The sequence below is a fragment of the Sciurus vulgaris genome (genome assembly GCF_902686455.1).
Source record: "Sciurus vulgaris genome assembly, chromosome: 3".
Classification (NCBI taxonomy): domain Eukaryota; kingdom Metazoa; phylum Chordata; class Mammalia; order Rodentia; family Sciuridae; genus Sciurus; species Sciurus vulgaris.
Window position 1 is genome coordinate 123,111,271 of NC_136463.1, and position 21,316 is coordinate 123,132,586.

At 37.8% G+C, this 21,316-nt stretch overlaps 1 protein-coding gene across 3 annotated transcripts in view; it reads left to right on the forward strand.

The window, feature by feature from the left end:
- Positions 1-21,316, forward strand: part of CERS6 (ceramide synthase 6) — a 270,735-nt gene that overhangs the window by 193,140 nt on the left and 56,279 nt on the right. For all 3 annotated transcript variants that reach the window (XR_013762562.1, XM_079131867.1, XM_079131868.1), the window contains exons 5-6: positions 6,346-6,396; positions 10,227-10,319. Coding sequence is in view for 2 of the 3 variants with exons in the window: in XM_079131867.1 (XP_078987993.1) it covers positions 6,346-6,396; positions 10,227-10,319 (144 nt within the window). In the remaining variant the exon portion in view is untranslated. The remainder of the gene's footprint in view (positions 1-6,345; positions 6,397-10,226; positions 10,320-21,316) is intronic.

The window sequence follows — 21,316 nt, forward strand, 5'->3', positions numbered from 1 at the left end:
GCCACTTCTATTGGCTTCCTTTCCAGTTCTACATTAGCCTGCACATCTGTCTCCCTCCTGTTGACATTCTCACCTTTGTATTGCTCCATCTCATTTTCTTTTATGTTTTTCATTTCCCTTCATCTTATTTTCTTATCCTTACTTCCTCTTCTAAACATGGAGTTGATTACTTGATCTGGCCTTGCAGTGATTCTCACTGGGCGCAGAGGAGTCTACAGCAGAATCAATGGGAAAGATGGCTTTTTTCAAACTCCACGTTGGTCAGACTCTTGAGGACTACAGCCAGTGTGCCTCTGGGACTCTTCAGTGTGTGTGGAGCCCCTCAGTTGAGCAGAGGCAGAAAAAGTTGAGGACGATTGGCCAGAAGGTTTAAGAAGGCGTGGAAATGGCACTCGCTTCTCTTCATTTCCCTGATAAAACCCTCACAGAGTCCTGTGACTTCAGGGCCCATCTCCAAGGATCTCCTTCTGCTTCTCTGTGTTTGGCCTATCAGCAGATTACTTTCCAAATTGACCGTGGAATGTGCTGAAGGCACATACTATGCTGGGTCTAGAGGATCAGCATTATTTTTAAAGCCTAATCAATATGAAAGGCCCCTTTCTTTATGTGATGCCATAAGGTCAAGTCCAAATTGCATTTCCACATCACAAGAGCTTTCAAAGCTAATGCAGATGCCACAGGCCTCCAGGGAGAGGTTACTACTCTGCTTTGTAGATTTATAGTCACATATCTCATGGTCTACAAAAGAAAGACAAAGCCTTTTGCATTCTGGGGAATGTCCCAGGCTGTTCACCACTGACGAGCAGCATCTTTAGTCTGAGAGACAAACACAATTTCTTTGAACATATTTTAAATTCACAAAACTTGAAATATATCTTTGTATCCTGCATTATTTTAAAATGTGTATTAAATTAAAGCTACTGATTATTTTTCCAAATTGATTTGGTGATATTCGTTTAAATTAACACTGCCAAAAGTTTTCTAAAAGGATTTCCAGTGTTTCAGTGATTTCCAATTATCATATGGAGCTTATAAACTAGGCTCAGGATAGACAAATGGTGGCATTTCCTGGATAAATTTATTGTAGATGTGGAAATATTTTTTTTCACATCTGTCTCTTATAATAAATCCAAAATATAAATACAAGGTATAAGGTTTTAAATATAACTTAGTGAAGGTGTTTTTAAGTAGCTTCAGTAAAATGGTTTTCTAAAAGGATTTGCAATATTTCCATAATATTATGAACATAGACATTAATGTGATTCAGGAAGCTTCCTTTCTAGAATTTTCACATATAACCCAAACATCCATTGTATTTGAGACTTAAACGATATAGAGAATAGCATGTCTCTTAGACTATTTGCCTTGACTGTTAGTTGTGCCATTTGGCCTTTGTGAAAGCCAGGAAGGAGTTTTGTTAGAAATAGTGAAAAATGAAATTTGACCTCTAAGATGCTGACTTTGGGTAAAGACCCACACACCCTTTACACCTTTGATAAAGAAACAGATTGCCTGCAATACCTTCTATGATTCATATTCTTTAGTTAAATCAAAGTAGTTATTAATCCATAGAAGCTATTCATTCAACTGCAGGTGCCTACTGATTGTTGGGGTGGGGAGAGGTCTATGTGTACACATGTGCATTTATATTTCTGTTTAATCATTTAACATTTGCCTGGTTAGGTAGATATCCTTTTCTCTCATCTTTGCTTCACGATCTATTCTCTCTTAAGGCATGCACTGACATAATTATTCTAGATGGCAAAGTAAAATGATCAGGCCTGATCTAATTTCTGTGAGTTCTGGTCATAATGAAATCTATATCATACAGCTGATACAAAACCTGGTAAAAGAGCAGGTTTACAGACACTTAAAGAGACTTCTATACTCTTCCCCTAAAAAATTCAAAGAATAAATAGCACTCAAGACTTATATGTATGGTCTAAATACAAATGAAAACTGCAGGGTGACCTCCAACAGTGCTTTGGCCTCCATCCTGGTGCTAGCATTAGGTTTGCTCAAGGTAAAAGAGCCACAGATGCCTCCCCTGGGACTAAGCATTATTGACAGATGAGGTTGCTACTGAGCTGTGTCTCAGGTGATGTGTCTGGGAGCAGATGCATATAATGTAATGAAAAAAATGCCAGGGTACATTGTGGTTTAGAGGTGATTTCTCATTCACTATGATATCACCGTAGTCCTATTCAGATGTTTTATAATCTTCTTAAATTGAAATTAGTTGATGTGTAATTTAGTAGCTGCTAAGCACAATTTTTAGGAATCATCTTGTAATGCTGTGCTAGTCAGCTCAGGCTGCCATAGCAAAATACCACTGACTAACTGTCTTAACTGGCAGAAATTGATTTCTCATCATTCTGGATGCTAAAAGTTCCACATCAAGGTTCTGCAGGCATTAGTCTAGAGAGGGTGCCTCTTCGTGGCACATGGGTAGCTACATTCTCACTGCAGTTTCCATATGGTTTTTTCTCTGCATGTGCATGGAGAGAGAGAAAAATCTCTTCCTATGAGGCCACTAGCCTGCATTTAAGGGGCCAACCATTACAACCTCATTTAACCTTTATTACCTTTTAAAGATCCCAACTCCAAATACAGTTATGTTGGAAGTTAGGGCTTCAACATATAAATTTGGGGGAAACACATTTAAGTCCATAGCAGATGGGGGAAAATGTTGATGCAATTTCTGTTATCCAAGAAAAAATAAATGCAGGAAGTAAGCTTGAGAGGTCTTGTTAGTGATTGACAGCATAGAACTCTTCCCCCATCTGGACATTTGGATTGTTCTGTGGATTAAACCAGACTTAGAAGTCCTTTCTAACCCTAGCACTCAATGTTTCAGGTAATAACTCAATACCTAAAAAATAGGGCATAAGTTCCAAATAACAATGATATTTTTCTTTCATTACCCAATTTTTATATACCCAGAAGACTTAGGGGACATTATAGTGCAAGAGTGTGGCTGGTCTAGGTTTGAATCTCACCTTCTCTTATCAGCTGGTACCTTCAAGTTATTAAGGTACCTCTCTGAGATTGTTTTTCTATAAAACAACAAATGATACTTACTTCAGTGTATATATTAGAATGCAGTCTACACTATTATATATATGTATGTATATGTAATATACATATAATAAAGAGGGGGTCCCATGAAAATAACAGAGAGATCAGTGGAGAACAGGGGGAGTGAGAGAGAGGGAGGAGGGACTGGAAAATAGAGGAAAGGTGGAATGGAATTGACCAAACTGTCCTGTGTATATTTATGAATAAAGGGAATTTCACCTTTATGTACATCTGTAAATCACTAATTTTAAAAACTATAAACAAATAGAAGGAAGAACAGTAGTGAAAGGAAGGGAAGGAAAGAGGAAGTACTGAAGGACTGAATTGGAAAAAAATAATATTCCATGCTTGTATGATTATGCCAAAATGAACCCTGATGTCATATATAATATTGCACTCATTAAAAACAAAGAAATAACAATAACAAACCCCTCAGTAGTGGCACACATAAACTGTGCTCACATCCCTTCTACTAGAGAGTAGACATGTAGTTACATCAAACAGGGAGATTCAGTGAGAAGCATTATCTCTAGCTATTATTTTACTGGCAGTGGTTACTCTGCTTCAAATGGTTATTATAAATATTAGAAATCATCCATTAATTCATTAATCTACATTGAATTGTGAAATAAAACAGCAATGTGTTTAGAAAAATGCCTTGCATACAGTAAATATCAAGAAGATAGAATCATTGTTCTTTATTTCCCCTAGCACTTTACTATTGGCAAAATGTCTAATAGCATCAACATCACATGGGAACCTTAGAAATGAAGACTTTTATCCCCTTGACCAGACCTACTGAATTACAACCTGCTTCTTAACACTTTGAGAAGCTCTGGGCTGGCATATTCTTTGTAAATCTTTCAAGGCATCTGCTGCCTATGTTACCTTGAACAGCCACAAGCTGTGAAAATTAAATGAGATGATATGTATAAATTGCCCTAAATCTGTAAAGTTCTTCACAACATTATTTAAGTGTACAGATATGCAGAAGAAAATGTATCTCATAAGTTATTTGAACAACAAAATTTGAGAATCATTGGGTTCTTAGATTTTTCAACCTTTGTAACATTCCCTGGCATTGGAATTCCATGTGAAAAAAGGCAATCCATTTCTGTAAAAGGTGCTTGAATTGCCATGTACTTTTTAAAAATGTTTTTATTGGTGCATTATAGTTATACATAATAGTGGTTCATTTCGACATATCATACACACATGGAATACAATTTGTTCCACCTCAGTCCCCACTGCTTCTTTCCCTCTACCCCTCCTTCCCTCGCACTGTTCCCTTTGCTCTACTATACTGGTCTTTCTCCTATTTATTTATTGTTTTTTTTTTTTAAACTGGTGCTTTATAGATGTACATAACGTTGAAATTCACAGTGGTATATTCATATACGTATGTAGCATAATTTTGTCAATTTCATTCTTTAGTTCATCCCTTTCCGACTCTCCTTTCTCCCCCTCAATTACCTTCCTCTGCTCTACTTATCTTCCTCTCTTTTTGTGGGATCTGTCCCCCTATTTTTTCCCCTGCTTACTTTGCTCTAGCTTCTGCATCTAAGAGGAAACATTTGATCCTTGACTTTCTGAGTCTGACCTATTTCACTTAGCATGATATTCTCCAGTTCCATCCATTCACCAGCAAATGCCATAATTTTGTTCTTCTTTATGATTGAATATAACTACATTGGGTAAAAACAAATACCACATTTTCTTTATCTATTCATCTGTTGGCAAGCCTCTAGCCTGATTCCATAACTTGACATTGGAAATTACATTGCTATAAATATTGATATGACTATATTGCTATAGCATGCTGATTTTAGTTCTTTTGCATAAAAACCAACAAGTGGGATAGCTGGGTCATATGGCGGTTCTATTCCTGGTCTTTTGAGGAATTACCATATTGCTTTCCAGAGTAGTTGTACTAATTCATAGTCTCACCATCAACATATGAGTGTACCTTTTTCCCCACATCCTTACCAGTATTATTATTATTTATATTCTTGGTGATTGCCATTCTGACTGGAGTGAGATGAAAAACTCAATGTAGTTTTGATGTGCATTTCCCTGATTGCTAGCAATGTTAAACACTTTTTTCCCATGTACATTTTTATGTGCAGATAGACCACCCATTTCAATTGAGGGTTTCAGTGTGTTTTTAATCACCATTGCTTTTTGGTAGTGTCTGAATATTTTAGCTTTTTAATTTTCTTAATTACATCATTATCTTTTCATTTGCATTATGGACTATATAGATTTTGACATCAAATGTATGTGGAAATTATTCTGAAAAAATCTTTAAATGTAGAAAATTTTATCAATGGAAAAATTGATGAAATTGTTAAATGAGAACTTCATGGGATCGCTTCAAATTAGAGCAGTTATGTATAATGTGTAACATTATACACTATAGATTATACACCAGTATTGAACCATGCTAAATGTCCTGAATCCAAAATGCTGGAACCAGAAACATTTCAGATTTCAGATTTTTAAAAATTATTTTGGAATATTTGCATAGACTTTACTGTTAAAATTATGCATATTGCATAATTTTCCTTAAGGGACTTTCATTTAATTGTGGAGATAATGACTTTATCAGAGAAAACAGTAGCAACTAACATTTGTATTATACTTCAGAGTAGATTCTGGTGGCCTATGCCCATGCTTTAAAACATACATATATACATATATTTGAAAATAAATCTATATTTATATTTATGTTCATGTTACACAGAGAAAAAAAGACCAAGAATAAGTTATACATCAAAATGGTAATGGTGACAAGAACTTAAATTATTTTAATTTTATTCCTGCCCTTTTCTGTATCTTGCATATTTTCCTCTGTGGACATGTATTATCTATACAACTATAAAAATACAACAACATATTAAACTTGTGTTCTTCAGTAAGTGAGATGGGTGATTTACCACTGGTCCTGGTGAGGCTCTGAAGGCTGTATTGTTGAGACTGGTTACATTGCAGGGATATGTCTAAGTGACCAGCAAAATATAAAAAGCATGAGGCAAAATGTCATGCCAGACATGACCCGAAATACTACCAGTTGAGTCTAGAAGATGAATCAGAAAGAAGGTACGATGGGTTCCTAGTTGCTTTAATCTCCCTTACCTACTTGTGTTAACAAGCAGCAATTCACATGTGGGTAAATTACTCATATCCCAGAAGCCCTCATAAACATCTCTTATCCTCTTATCGGTGTTCCAAAATATGTAAAGTGTATTTCTTTGTCCTTTTTTTCAGACCCCGTGGTTGTGGAATACAAGACACTGCTGGTACAACTACCCCTATCAGGTAAGCAGGCCTTTCTGTCTCCCTTCCCTGTGTTCTGCACATCCATTTCGTGATGAAAAGCATGGCTGGGCAACCACTTGTGTTTTGGCCCTGCCCCTGCTGATTGATGCTGGACATGACTCAGTGTGGACATTAGTTTTTGTGTTCTTAGTGAAGTTCAGAATCAAAGGCCCAGTTGCTTTTGCAGATGGAGTAAACTTGGAAGGTACATTTGCTAAACAGGATGCACTCAGTTCACCAGGTAGACAATTCCTGCTTGTAGGTGCCAATGTGCTTCTCCTTATTGAGGGAAGTCTGAAGCCTGAGGCCTGCCTCCACCTTAAGTGGGAAAGCTGAAAGAGGCACACTGAGTTCAGTTCACTTTGTAGCTTAGAAGCTGCTTCTGAATATACAAATCAAGTGCCATTTCCTTCAGTGCAGAAAAATGGACTTGTACCTTTATACATGGATGGATTATTCCTGCAATTCAAGAAAACATCAGTGAAAGTGAGATTAAATCACATCCCAGAAAGGGAGCACTTTATATTCCTGTCCACCAACATGTCTTTGTATCTGTCTGTGAATTCTAGTAATATTAGTATGTGTTAATATTTGACTATCAAAGTTGGGAGTTTTCTAGAAAATTCTAGTTCATTTGGGAATATGTTGTGTAAGAGAAGCAAACACAGCTAGGTATTTTGGTGACAGAATAAAATGGTATATTGTAATAAGCAACTTTGATTTTTTTTTTTTTAACTTTGGGGTTGTTTGGGGTTATCTCTTTAGAGGCATTTGGGCTTTTGAGTGTGTTTAAGATTAATGTGGCACAGAACACTCCATATCTTCTCTATTACACACAGATTCGCAACCTAGAGTAGGGCCTGTCATTGGATGCTTCTTGGGCAAGTTCAAAGCTAAGAACACATTGAAATGGAATTCCAACTTGCACTTCCATCTCTTTCAAGTAGTTTATTCAGATTAGAAAAGACTATAAATAAGCAACATGACATGGTTAGGGAGAGCTTAGCATTCCAGGGACATCTGATAGTGACTATAACAATGTTAAAGCCAATCACTTATTTTACACAAGTGTTACTCTCAGGCCCAACTGCTGTTTTGCTATCTTAACTACCTCGAACATTGTAATTTGAGCCTTTTTATCTTGTAATGGTACACCAAGTAGCACAAGCTGTATATATCTAAATTTCTATTTATAAAAGAACATTAAAGGCTTCTAGAATCCTGAACTGGAATGTTGGCATGGCAGCTGCTGTAATGCCTGTTTATGAGGTAAATTCTACATCATGAAAGACATTGAGACGAATGCTTGTAAAACGTAATACCTATTCTTCTTCTTAACTATACTGTAGTCCAAAATAATTTTCACATTTATGGCTAAAACTGAGAAATGGCTCATTTCTGAGAAAATGAGTTGCTAGGACTGTGACCCAAAATGTAGCTGCAGGCTGTTTCACAGCCTGTAGATTCAGCATAAAAGTCTGAGGGTCTGGTTGATACAGCTCTGTTTAAGAATAGGAAATGTGATTAGTATGGAAGGAAAGATTCCGTGGGTGTTGATGCAGGTCAAGATTGTCTTCTCCTGATAAGGCATCATTGTTTAACACTGGGTAATTCAGCATAAAGCTCCCCAAATCAGGTACAGATTCATGATCCCTTGTGGGAACAGTGATCATCCTTGACAAATTCCATATATGAATTTAAAAAAAGGCTTTCATGTGTGTGGTAAAAAATTAAGCAGCATGTAATTACTGTGTATGCAATTTCAGGTCTGTGTGTGTAATCGTGTCTATGTGAATATGTATATGGTAGGCTGCAGTTCAGAGTCAATCTTTCAAAAATTGAACATGCTCATGAAACACATTTGTTATGTCTTTACCATATATACTACATAAGTAATTAAATACATGTTTAAATGAAATAGTAGTGGTCTACTTCAGTTTTATTAAGGACACACATATTTCTTTTGTATAGCATGTATGTTTGTTGTGTATTTAATACCTTTATATACATATGTATATCTTTAGATTAAAATAATATAAATTCGCACTCAGTTGGCTCTTATACAGCTTGAAATAAAGAACACAAGTTGGGCATGAGAAGCCCCTCTGCAGTGGTCATGGAGACTCACTACCTGTGAGACTTGGGTTTAGCCTTTTAATCTCAATTAACTGACAGCAATTTTCTGCCAACTGTATAATTCATAGAATTTTTATGAGAATCAAAAAGTTAACATATGAGTGAATTTTGCTAATTGCAAAGCAATCCATGGATATGGTAACTATCATGTGATGCTCTGTTGAATTCTGAAGTTTCTGGAGGTGAACTAACTTGTCCTTATGACCCGTCTGGGACATTTTTTCCAGGTGATGATGCTGAGTTAAGGGAATCTCATTAAAACTGAAATTTGACCTTGACTTTAAGGTCAAATTCCAGGATCCTATTTTTTTGGCTCCATTGCTTCGGACGTCTGCCCTGAATACCCATCCTTCACTGCTAATGCCTTCAATTTTTAAAAGGATGGTTCAGTGAGAAATAAATTCTCTCAAGGGTGATGCTGAGCTTAAAGAAAACCTTGATGATTGTCTTAGTTCAGGCTGCCATGACAGAATGTCATAAGAAGTGATCATGTACATGAGGGCTCCATTCTTATGGCCTGATTACCTCCCAAAGTCTTTTCCTCCAGATTCCTTCACATTGGTTATTAGTCTTCAACCCATGAATTTTGAAGAGACACAGACATTTGATTCATAGTAATGCTTATTGTCCCTTAGAGTTTAAGATTGCTGATTAGAAGTATCCTATCCTGCCATGTACTTTGTTGTCAAAAATTTCATGATGCCGTGCATAGTGTTGCTAGTTGAGTGACAGCTTCTTGGGATAGTCAACTTGTAATATATCATTGCTGTATGAACACATAACTTTAATTGCATTGACTGCGTATAGTATTACTTTGTATGCAGGGTATGGACATGTTTGCCTGATGATACTCAAAGGTTTTTTCATTCATTCTGATAATGGCAAACATTTCATTACAACTCAATTAAAGCAATTAAAAACTGCTCACCAACATGGTTTTGAAAATCATGTTATGTATTGAGTCTTCCCTCCATCCCTAAGCCTCTGAGCCAATTCGATCAGAAATCACCCCTTTGCCTCATATTTTACAAATAAGTAAGGCCCAGTGTTATACCTACAATGCTGCGGAGCTGGGCTTCTATCTCACATTTCCTGGCTGGTTGCCTATTATGCTATCTCTTGGCAGTCTTCCTGCTCCTCTGATCTTTTAATAAATATTTTTGAATCATTCTTTTTGATATTTGCAAAGTACCAAACATTTCCTAGTAACAAGAAAGCTTCCTGATTCATGCAGAACTTGAAACTATAGTTTGGTGACCCACATAGCACTCCATTTTCTATCCCCTGTACTATTCCGTGTCCCTGTACTTTGGACTCTCACAGCAGTTGTAGGGTATTTTATTGATCGATCGATTGATTGAGTACATATATATTAGAATACTTCTTCAGGTTTCCTAAGGAATCTTTCAGTATGAAAGAAACATAAATGTTATTATTAAACTGAATAATAAATTTGCTCTCAAATATTCATGCTAATGAATGCTTTTGGGGTTTGAGATTAAATGAAAATAATGCCAAGGAGCTGTGGATTAGAGGCATCCTTGAAAGCCCCATTATGGTGAACAGAACAGGCAGGAACTGCATTTATAAAGCATACGACTGTGTTACTTTTCAGCACTGAGTTTGAGATGTTTGGCATATAGATTGGGTTCCCTATTAACTATTAATCTTTTCCCTCTTTCTTTCATCCTCAGCCGCTCACAACCGACCTTCACTACTATTACATCCTGGAGCTGTCATTTTATTGGTCTCTAATGTTTTCCCAGTTCACTGATATCAAAAGGAAGGTAAGAGTGGTTATGTTGTAAAGTACCTGCAGACATGCATCTTGACTAGCCCTTGGCAGGTGGGTGTGGAGTCTCAAAAGCACTCAGCTCTGTTTCCTGGCAGTGCTAGATTAGCAGTACTCTCTGCATCACTACAGAAATGTCTCCGTGTTTGTTTGTGCTGTTTTGTATTTTGTTCCTATTGTCCCTTCACTCTTCCCCTGAAATCCAGTGTTCTCTTCACTATGAAAAAATATAGGAATGGAATTCTGACGACAGTAATTTTCTCTCAGTCTTGTTCCCAAGTTCCTCTGTTTTCCAAATTAAATAAGAAAATTTCTTTTGACTCCTGGAAGAGAATGGCGTTTTGGTGTTTTCAGCCCTGCAGAATTAATTCTCTAATAAAAGAGTTGTCAAAATGTCTCAGAAATGCAACCTTCCTAAATGAACTGTAGTGATGTTCACCCTCCCTCCACTGGAGTTGCTTTTACTGAGAGTACCCAAGGCCTCCTGACTGTTAAATCCACTTACTCTAACTCCCATCCTACCAGATTCTGGGCAAAATTGGTGCTTTGGGCTGTTTGCTGTTTATTTTTTCCATAATGCTGTTTTCTCAAGATTTCCACATTTGGATCAGACCTTCATAGTTTTTATGCTGGCCTCCATCTTAATGCTCCATGCTCTGTATATCTGGGTATTCTAGGGTTCTAAACCCAAATTACAGGGTACACCTCATTGGATGACTAAGCTTATATTTTCCAGCATATCCAACCATAACCCATGTGCCAGAAATTCCCAAAGGTTTCTCTTCTATGCCAGACTTTCTTTGGGTTCATACTTCCTCGTCTCTACTCACAAAGAATAATATTGTGTTCTTTTTGTTTATTATATTATTTAATCTTATAACAACTCCACTTCCAGTTAGGTTATTTTTTATTTATCTTTATTTTAGGAATTAGGAAACTGAACCTTATATTCAAAATGTTCCCAACTGCCAACACAATCTCCTAGTCTCATTCTCTCTCCAAATAACCCTTCTAACCAACAGAGGAATGGGAAAGGTTTTCTTTGTGCCTCTCTGTTCCTACTGCCTTAATATCGCTGACATGCTTAGTTTGAGTCCTCTCTGCATTTTTAGAGTCTATTATAATAGTCTTCTGAATGGTCCTTGTTCTTAAATTGTCTGCCATGTCAGAGTTACCTTTCTTAAAGCTTCAAGACAAAGCCCAAATTACTTGGGGGTAACAGTCAAGATTGTAAACAGCATGACTTAAACCCACCTCTCCCACTTATGATCCATTTCCCCACACACATAGAATTTAGCCACAAATATCTTCTCACCATTGTTCAAACACATTGTTTTTCCTGTGCATCTTTGTTTTTGTTGTTGTTCAAATATATTTAATTTTTTTGTGCATCTTTTTTATTTATAAGACACTGTCTATGGCTATAGTATACCCTATTTCCTCTTTGTCATTAACAAGATATAACCCAAAATTAGCCTCTGCTTTGATGTCTTATTCTATTCCCTCAAGTTTTTTGACTATCTTCTTTATTTAGTTTATAAGTGTATCTTATACTTACTGTGTTATATTTTGACAGTATGGTGACCCGCCTCTCTCCTTTCACTAGACATGGAGGGTGAAGAGCAATGTCTTAGTTCATTTGAGCTGCTATAACAAAATACATAGATTGTAACAGTTTGTAAGCAGCAGAAATCAGCTTGAGGATGTAGTACATTGGTGAACACTTGCCTAGCCAGCATGAGACCCTGGATTTTTAACCCCAGCACTGTTACAGGAAAAAAAAAATCTGATATAAACAGCATAACTCTATTTCTCACAGTTTTGGAAAGTAAGAAGTACAAGATCAAGATACCAACAGATTCATGGTCTGGTGAGAATCCACCTTCTCAAACGTGGCACCTTCTTACTATGCCCTTCCCTTAAATGGGAAAAGGGGCAAAACAGCTTTCTGGAATGTTCTTTTTATTTATGTATTTATTTTATTTTGTAAAAATCTTTTATTTGTTCTTCTTAGTTATACATAACAGTAAAATTACTTTAACATATTTGGCACATTCTTTATAAAGCCACTAATTCATTCATTCATAATTCCAAATACTATTACTTTAGGAATTAAGGTTTCAACATATGAATTTGGGAGAACACAAACATTCAGTCTATAGTAATCAGGGTATGTTTATCTTTGTATCATTTGTGACTATCAGAGTACCTGCTTATTGTAGGATCAGTAAGTTCAGAAATAAATGGATCAGTTCCTTTGCAAACAGCACTGTACATTATGATGGAGCATAATTCTGTAATGTGTCATTTTGGTTAGACCAGAATCTGTTAAATTGCAAAATGGTATCTGAACGGCAGCTGAAAAGCACTTAGGAGTCTATGGTCTAGAGCCTGAGTTTCCTTTCCCCAGGTAAACTCTCCTAAGTCCAGCAGCAGTATTTTTCTTGGCTGACAAAAAACTATCTTTGTGCTGGACATGGTGGTGCATGCCTGTAATCCCAGTGGCTCAGGAGGCTGAGGCAGGAGTATTGTGAGTTCAAAGCCAGCCTCAGCAACTTAGCAAGACCCTAAGCAACTCAATGAGACCCTACCTCTAATAAAATACAAAAAAGGGGCTGGGGATGTAGCTTAGTGGTTAAGTACCTCTGGTTCAATCCTTAGTACCATGTGGCTCAGTGGTTAAATGCCCCTGGGTTTAATCCCTGGTACTAAAAACAAAAACAAAAACCTGTCTTTCCTGATTTTTATGGCTGCAAGAACTTAGGTATATGGTATCTGATTCTCAGAAAAAGTGGATGGTCCCTGTCAAGATGAGGTTAGACATAGTAGAAGACTCATTGACACCAACAATTTGTGATCCCCGTATTCTTTGCACCAAACACACTGGGCCAGTTTCTGGAAACATTTAAAGATCCTTCAGTAATGATATGCCAGCTGAATCTTCTCTGTTGTACCTGTAAAACCTTCTTTATTCAGCTAATACTTGTACACTCAGTATCTTCTCTGCACCTAGTAAAACATTGATACATAGTGAGCTTATGTAAGTTGCTCAAGATCATGCAATGTGGGAATGAATTGGAGCCCAAGTTTACCAAGCAAAGCCCTAAGATTCACTCCTAGATTAGAAACATGCACAATTTTTGCCTTACCCTGACAGGCCCTTAACATTAGAGGTAGTAAGACTTTATCACTCTTCACCATTTTATTGATTCCCCTTTTGCTTGGTGAGAATTAGGGGTGCCATCTGAAGACAGAGATTAATTAAAGCAGGAGTAGCTGTTCTTGTCTTCCAGAAGCCGTGAGCCAGCAGAGCTCAGAGAGGCTTCATTACTTTAAGCCAAATGACCATTATCTCAATAGTTTCCATGGGAGGATTAGTTTTAATGGTTGAAGTGTTTCATTTTGTGTGATTTTAAAAATATTTAGCACCAGTGTAGAAAACACCTATAAAAAAGAGGTTTGTGGAATTGATTCTAGGCCTATGTATATTGTCAGTGTTTACAAATTTTGCATATATATATACACACGTGTGTGTGTGTGTATGTGTGTGTGTGTATTAATATTTTTTTTTCCCCCTAAGTCTGCTCTAGTAGCTTGTTTTAGATGCCTGGCACCCCTCTCTTCTTCTGTTGGTCAAAGTACTTTTGTATATTCCTAGTACAGTTGGCTTATTCTTACTTCTTGCACACAATGGGAATTTGGTCACTACCAGATGTGCTTATTACTTGGTTTTGAGAAGAAAGATTTTTCCCATATTGCCATCTCTCGCATTAGAGCACTGTGGTTCTTCTGTTTCTGGTCACATCTTGCTGACTGGCCCCATGGGTCCTTGGCCACTCTGTCTTCATTACACTCCCACCTGGAGGGCCTGCTGTTCCAGCCATCAGTGACAATTTATGGTGTGTTCTGTCTGCCAGATACATTCTCGGCCCTCTATATTGGAACTGTTAACTGAACCTTCTAAAAACAGCCTGTTTCTTAATCACAAAGTAGGGAGGTTTAAAGATATTCCTTGGCAATACGGTATGACACTAACTTCTGAAGGCTCTTCATGAGATTGGTAAAAGAAGGATTATCAAAATGCTTCTTACTCTCCCCTACCAAATGGCAGTAAGCTTGAATGGCTATATTCAAACAGGGATTAGGATTTATAAACATTGGATCCAAATGCATGCCTCCAAGTCTTTGAATCAGTATCTTAAATGAAGTTTAGAAATCAAATTTTTTGACTGAATGGTTTCATGAATCTTTATGAAATTGCTTTCATATTCACCAACTCTTCTCCTTTTTCCACCATTTAAAAAAAATATTTTCTCTGTTTCCACAAAGAATCTGGGGGTGAAAAACAAAGGAAGAACCTTTCTTACCAGTGTTAACAGAGCACACTGCCTCTTGCTCTTTTCCAAAGTTGGCACTTATTTGGTCAGTGAAGCTAAATACTATTAATCCTTCCAGGCTTATAATTTAAATATGGTTTGCTACCAAAATATGTAAACATTTTTAAGAAAATTTTTCTTACTTTTTTCTTCTCCCCCCCATTCCTTTTTCTCACCCTTTCTTCCTTTTCTCTTTTATTAAAAAATATATATATATCTTCTTAATACAATATATTCTTGGTGTTCAATGCTATTTGAAACATCTTCTTTTTTCCAAAGCTTCATTTTTGTTAAAATTCTGTGCTGTAGCATCTGCCCACAGTGCACATTTCTCCTGCACATATACGTTTTCTGAGGAAAGCTAATACATATTCTTGTGTTGGGCTCGGAACAGCTTGCTTATGTCTTAACCTTGTGTCGTCTTTAACAAAGCTGCTCTTTGGCTCCAAGGCCTGGGCTCTGGGCCAGTGGGTACTGCTCATGTTCAGGAAAGCATCCTTGGCACAGTTCCAGGGCCTGACTGGCAAAGTCAGCTTGTTGCTTTCTTGGTCTTTAACCGGAGAAAAACACTGCATCTTGCCAAAGATTCCTGACAGAGAGGTATGATGATTAAGTTTAACATGAAACTTATTTACAGGTTTGTGTCTGCTCTCTGATTACTTTTTATAGACAATAGCTGGTGTCCACTACTGTGAGCGCTTCAGCTGCCTTTTGGAGCCTGGCCATGGCTCAGACCTTTAGGGTAAAGAAAAATTCATGCTTTAATTTTCTTATGAGGATGCAGACTGGCATAGATTTAAATGAAATAATGTACATAGAACTACCTAGTCTAATACTTGACAAGTAGAACTTAGAGCAGTATCTGGCACTTCATGACCAATATTTGAATCAAAGCCTAGTAATAAAACAATCAAACCTTAAGCTAGTGCTCACAGATTTTCTTTTTTATTTTTAGTCTATTAAATTTAACAAAATGTTTATGAAGAACTAACTTGAGGTTGCCAATCCTTTATTAGTAAGGAAATAGTTAAAAACATCTTACCCTTTATCACCATTAATTCATAAAGGAAAGGACATTTTAACATAAAAGAAAAAGAGGAAGGAACCAGGTATGGAGGCTGAGGCAGAAGATCCTCAAGTTCAAAGCCAGCCTCAGCAATACTAAGGCGCCAAGCAACTCGGTGAGACCCTGTCTCTAAATAAAATACAAAACAGAGCTGGGGACGTGGCTCAGTGGTTGAGTGCCCCTGAGTTCAAGCACTGGTACCAAAAAAAAAAAAAAAAAAAAAAAGGAGGAAGGATATCTTTTAAGGGGGACAATCCTTTAAATTTATAATCAGAAAAAATTTTATTTTTCTTATTTTGCCCTAGGCTAGGGAAGACATTGTTATGGGCAATATAGCTTAGAGGTTAAAATCATAGACTCTGGCCAGGTGTGGTGGTACACACCTGTAATCCCAGCAACGTGGGAGACTGAGGCAGGAGGATGGTAAGTTCAAGGCCAGCTTGGTAAACTTAGACTGTTGTCTCAAAATTAAAAAAATAAAAATAAAAGGGGCTGGGGATGTCACTCAGTGGTAAAGCACCCCTGGATTCAGTATGTAGAACCAAAATATTAAAAGTCTCGAACTCTGTAATCCACCTGTCTGCTCAGCTCAGCATTACTCCTAATATCAAAAAATGACGTTTTAGTTTGCTGATCCTAAAAATGAAATTCATAATTTGCTTTCGTGGGAGTGCTCAATACATGTTTTCTATGCAGCCACCAGATGTGTCCAGCTTTGCATCTTCTGGCCCATCTAGAATTGTACTTCTTAGCTACCCCCACCACACCCCTTCTTGGGGTTGAATGGGGCCGTCTGATTAGTAGTCTGTGAACAGAATTCACTTCTGGGTGGAATATTTAATTGCCAGTGTGATACCCTCTTGGGATTTCACTTTCCCTTTAGTATAGTGACTGGCTGATTTTGACATAGAGGCTTCTCCATCATCCTGGGTCCCTGGGTGACCCTCTCTTCACCCTGCTCCCAACCCTTGATAACATGTAGTAAGTCAGTCATTTTAAACAACTAAGATTCTGAAGGCCTAGTTATTCCCTCCTAACCCAACTTATCCTGACTGGTACAGCTCTTATTAATAATGTGGCTAATTATCATTTCCTAGAATCATGTTTGGAAATAATTTGTCCAAATCAGTAATTCTCAAGGTGTGGCCTTTGAGTCCTGGGCAATCATTGAAACCTTTTCAGGAGACTACCAAGATCAAAACCATTTTCGCGATAACATGAGATGGTATTTGCCTTGCTCACTGTGGGAAGATCTGCAGTGAGCATGTGAAGGTAGCTATGGGTGAGGCTGCTGGCGGCACCAAGTTGCACGAGTAGTCATTGTGTTCTTCATCACCACACACTTGCAGGAAGAAAAGAACATCAGTTTCACCTGAGACTGCTGTTGATGAAGGATAAGGAAGTGTTAGTTGTATTAAATCTCTGTTTAAAATGTGCCTGTGTGATGGAATGGAACGTGGGCACAAAGGCACGGTGGTCTCTTGGGAAAGGCCTCTTGGGCTTATTTCTTTGCATTGTGAGCTGAACGGGTGGCCTGTTTTTTACAGAATTACATTCTTATTTAAAAGAATGACTAGCGAACTATGTAATCACAGGCATTTTCACAAACACGTGCAAAGCAAGTTCTTCTAGTTATTTGAGTAAAAGCAGATGACGAGTTATTTGTTCACGTTGACCTTAAACTTTCAGGCAAAAATTATTACACATTTGGAAAATGTCTATGTACTAGTGAGAGCTTGATAGCATCTCAATAATTAAACTTTTCTATTGAGATTCATGGTTTTAGTAGCAAATGCGATTTATTTTTTTTTTAAATTATATTGCAAAGTAGATCATTTTAGTGTAACAATGTAAAGTGTATTGATAGGGTTCTAGATTCCATGCTGAGACTCCCCTTTGTCAAATTTTGGAAGTATATTCATAACTATTCAAAGAGATATTAAGATATTTCTTCCTTTTCTAACCATGTATTTGTGTGATACTGGATTTCTATAAAGTGCTTCAACCAAAATGACATCTGGCAACAGACCCAATGTACGTGCAGTTGTGAGAATCCAACTCTCATGTATTAAGCAAGACATTAAAGAGAGCTGCAATAATATGAAACAGTGTAACTCTAGTCGCTGTGGTTTTTTGTTATTTTAGAAAATATAGCTATCTTTCATAAAAATATCTGTTGGCGTATAATGAGATTTGTTCTTATTAATCAGTGTTTTAAATTTTTTAATTTCTCAGTTTTAACATCTCGTGTGGTAAATGCTGGTAGACTCACATAAACAAATACTCTTTGGTGTCTTCAGTGTTTTTTAAGAATATGAAGTGTTCTTAGAGACTCAGATATGTGAGAACCACTGACTCTCACATGGTATCAGCAAGTCCTTTTTCTGCTTGGAAAGCTAACATCACAGCAGGTGACACTGGCCATCCTGAGTGCGGGTAGGGACAGAGGTAGAACTCTGTGTAACCTTGGGGCTCCGCTTATCCGCATGGTCAGCACACCACTTAACCTGTCTTTCACAGATGCGGGAAGTTGCTCTTTCACGTGTGTGCTTGTGATTGAGTGGAAATATTCTGCCTTTGGATAAGCTTAGGTTTCTTCTGAGGTGGGCAGTTCTGGCTCTCGGCCTCTATCCTGTTTCTCTATCTCTACCATGCCTTCAGAATCTAAGTGGGAAGAGGAGGCAGTGCATTTTAATAAGCTACCATCTGTGATCAAAAGCATCTCAATCAGCCTGTGGGAAGACTAGTGGGAGAATAATAGAACACTATTATCTGGAGAAGAAATGTGTTTTATGGGACTACTTTGTAGGTTTGATTCAGAGGCTACCTTCCATAGTGGCTTACTCTGACAAACATCTATGTGCCTTGCCAGAGAGACTCATAAGCACCATTAGATCTCACAGCCAGGTAGCTGGCACTAACACACTTAGTTACACACTGCTGTTAGGGTGAAGGAGGCGGGGAGCCACGACTCTCTTCTTCTAGTGTACAGCAGAGGGTAGCAGCATTGCTGCATAAAAAGGGACCCACACACTGGGACCCAGTAGCCTGCTTTTCCGAAGGTCTGAGTTCCTAAGTCCAGAGCCTCAGGAGTCCCACCTTCTGAGGACTGCTGGCCCTTGGGGCATTTCCCTTCCAGCAGGAAGATGCAGTTATTCAGCTGCCTCTGGGAGTTTCCTCTCCATTCTTTACAGAGTTACTGGGAAAAAAACTCATTTGACTCTTTATAGCTCTAAATGTCCTTTTGGAATTATGAACTCCCTCTGTTTGCATTCTCATAAATACCAACAAACCTCTGCTTCTCTTTGGTCTCCTAAGAGGTACCTCTCCCACCCCAGGCCAATCCTTGTACCTTGGCTCTTGATCCCACATCTCTTCTTTTTCTGGTCATCGGGCCTGTATTTGGGTTTTCCAAAGTGCTGCCTCCTTCCCTGTGGTCATCTTTCCATATACTTTTGTTTCTAAAAGGTAGCAGCTCTGGTAGTTAGGAGCCTGAACTCTGGGGTCACACAGAACTGGATTCAGATATGACCTTAGCCTTCACTGTCACTTTGGAAAAATTGTGTAGCATCTCTGTGCCTCAGTTTCCATATAAAATGGAGTTAATGTAGTATTTGCTTTACATGGTGTTAAGAGTAAATATAAGTGTCAGAGCCTTTGGTCCATGAAAATTAGTAGGCACATTAAAGGGTAGTTAAAAGTTCCCCAGGTGCTCAAGGGGGGGGGGTATGGGGCAAGAAAACACGAGCATTTCAGCCACAGGAAATGTGTGGCCAGAGATCTGTGTGGAGGCAAAAGGAGCTTCGAGTGAATTCTACAGCTAGAGTTCTGGACACTTGTGGGGGATGGAGGTGGGGAGCTAGTCAGTTGAAGGAAGAGGAGTTACAAGGGGAAGATTAGGCCGATGAGGATAATCGGAGTCCTCTGAACTCCTCCTGATAACTTGCAGCACCGGCCCAACCTGGGTGACCTGAAGGAGACTTTGTCCATCTTCCATCTATAGCACAAAATTGAGTGCTTGATTGCCCATTGTCACTGTGGGCCTCCAGACCTCAGCAGCATATGTGAGTGTGATGGCCTTTGTGTTCTGCAGTAGTTCTGTTTTCTTTGAGCACAGGCTGCCCCCTACTGATCTTCCTGGCTATTTTCGTTCAAATGGCTTTCTAGATCTCAAAAGTGTTGCCATTGCCCTTGTCCCCAGGGATTACTGCAAAAAAAAAAAAAGAAAGGTTTAGTCTGTTAAATCCCTTATCACTTGTGATTTTTGACACAGAGAACATTTTGTATGTCTCAGAAATGACCTTTCCCATTAAAAGCTGTGAAGATTAGTGTGACTAGGCCAATGGTAGTGAACAGAGCCCAGAAGATCCATTTGACTCCAGGGCCTTGTGATGTGGCAAGGATTATGTGGTATGAAACTTCTGAGGACTTAAATTTGAATGAGTAAAATGATATAGTATGTATAATTTAAAATATCTACATTCTTTTCAAGCAGAGTGTGTTTGGAGAGCATGTGTTTGTTAGGGGGAGGAAGGAAAACATGAAAGATGACTCAGAAGCATTGCAAATCAAGCACCATGATCTGGCCAGGCCCACCGGAAGTGATTGGTGGCACTATCATATCGTTTCTATTGTACAAATAAAATTTTATTGCAGCCTTTTCCACAGTAATAAAATCAATTAAAGATTAAATATTAACTAAATAACTCAAAATAGATGAGATTATGAGTTCTTGATCTTGAAACAGGACCATAAATGTTGCACAGGAGAAAAATTGGATAAATACTGCTTACACCATGGTTCTCTATTTTATTTATATCTTTTCTCAAAAGCCATAAAATAATGGTACATCTAGCAGCAGAGACAGTAATATTGAATCCAATCGGCTCTTGCTTTTAGAAGCTGGCAAATAAACTCCTTTCAAATTATCCTGGTGTTGTAGTTGTAATTGATCATGAGACTTTCGATGGAGGTACCTACCAGAACTCTATAATTTGTTTGAATTTTGAGGGTAATATTTAATGGGTTACAGAGAATAGCTATGAAATTCAAATCTCTTACACATCCTTTGTCAGAAGAAAAGGTGGTGAAGTTGGCCATGAAACCACACAATTGCCACATCCCATGTACCGGGACTAAGTTTTCCATAATATATCCTTTGATGTGATTCTGAAATGGGGTCATAAAGCTTTTCTGTTAAGAGCCAGATAATATTTTAAACTTGTTGGACTTGTATTCATGATTGCAACTGTTCAACTCTGTCACTGTAGCAAGAACACTGCAATAGACAAAAAATAAACCAATAGGGTTGGGAGTGAGAGTGTTCCAATAAAACTTCATTTACAAACAAACCTGGCCCTTTTCCTGTTTCTTCTCTGGACATTTGTGCATATTTGGTGAACAGTGGGGATACCAGATTTAAGAATGGCTAGTAGAAATACTTAAATCATATCAGTATATATTTTATATATTTTAAAACATTTTCATGATAACCATAGTAAATGAAAAGTCTTTAACCAGTTAATTTCTTAGCGCTTACAGTTTAGAATA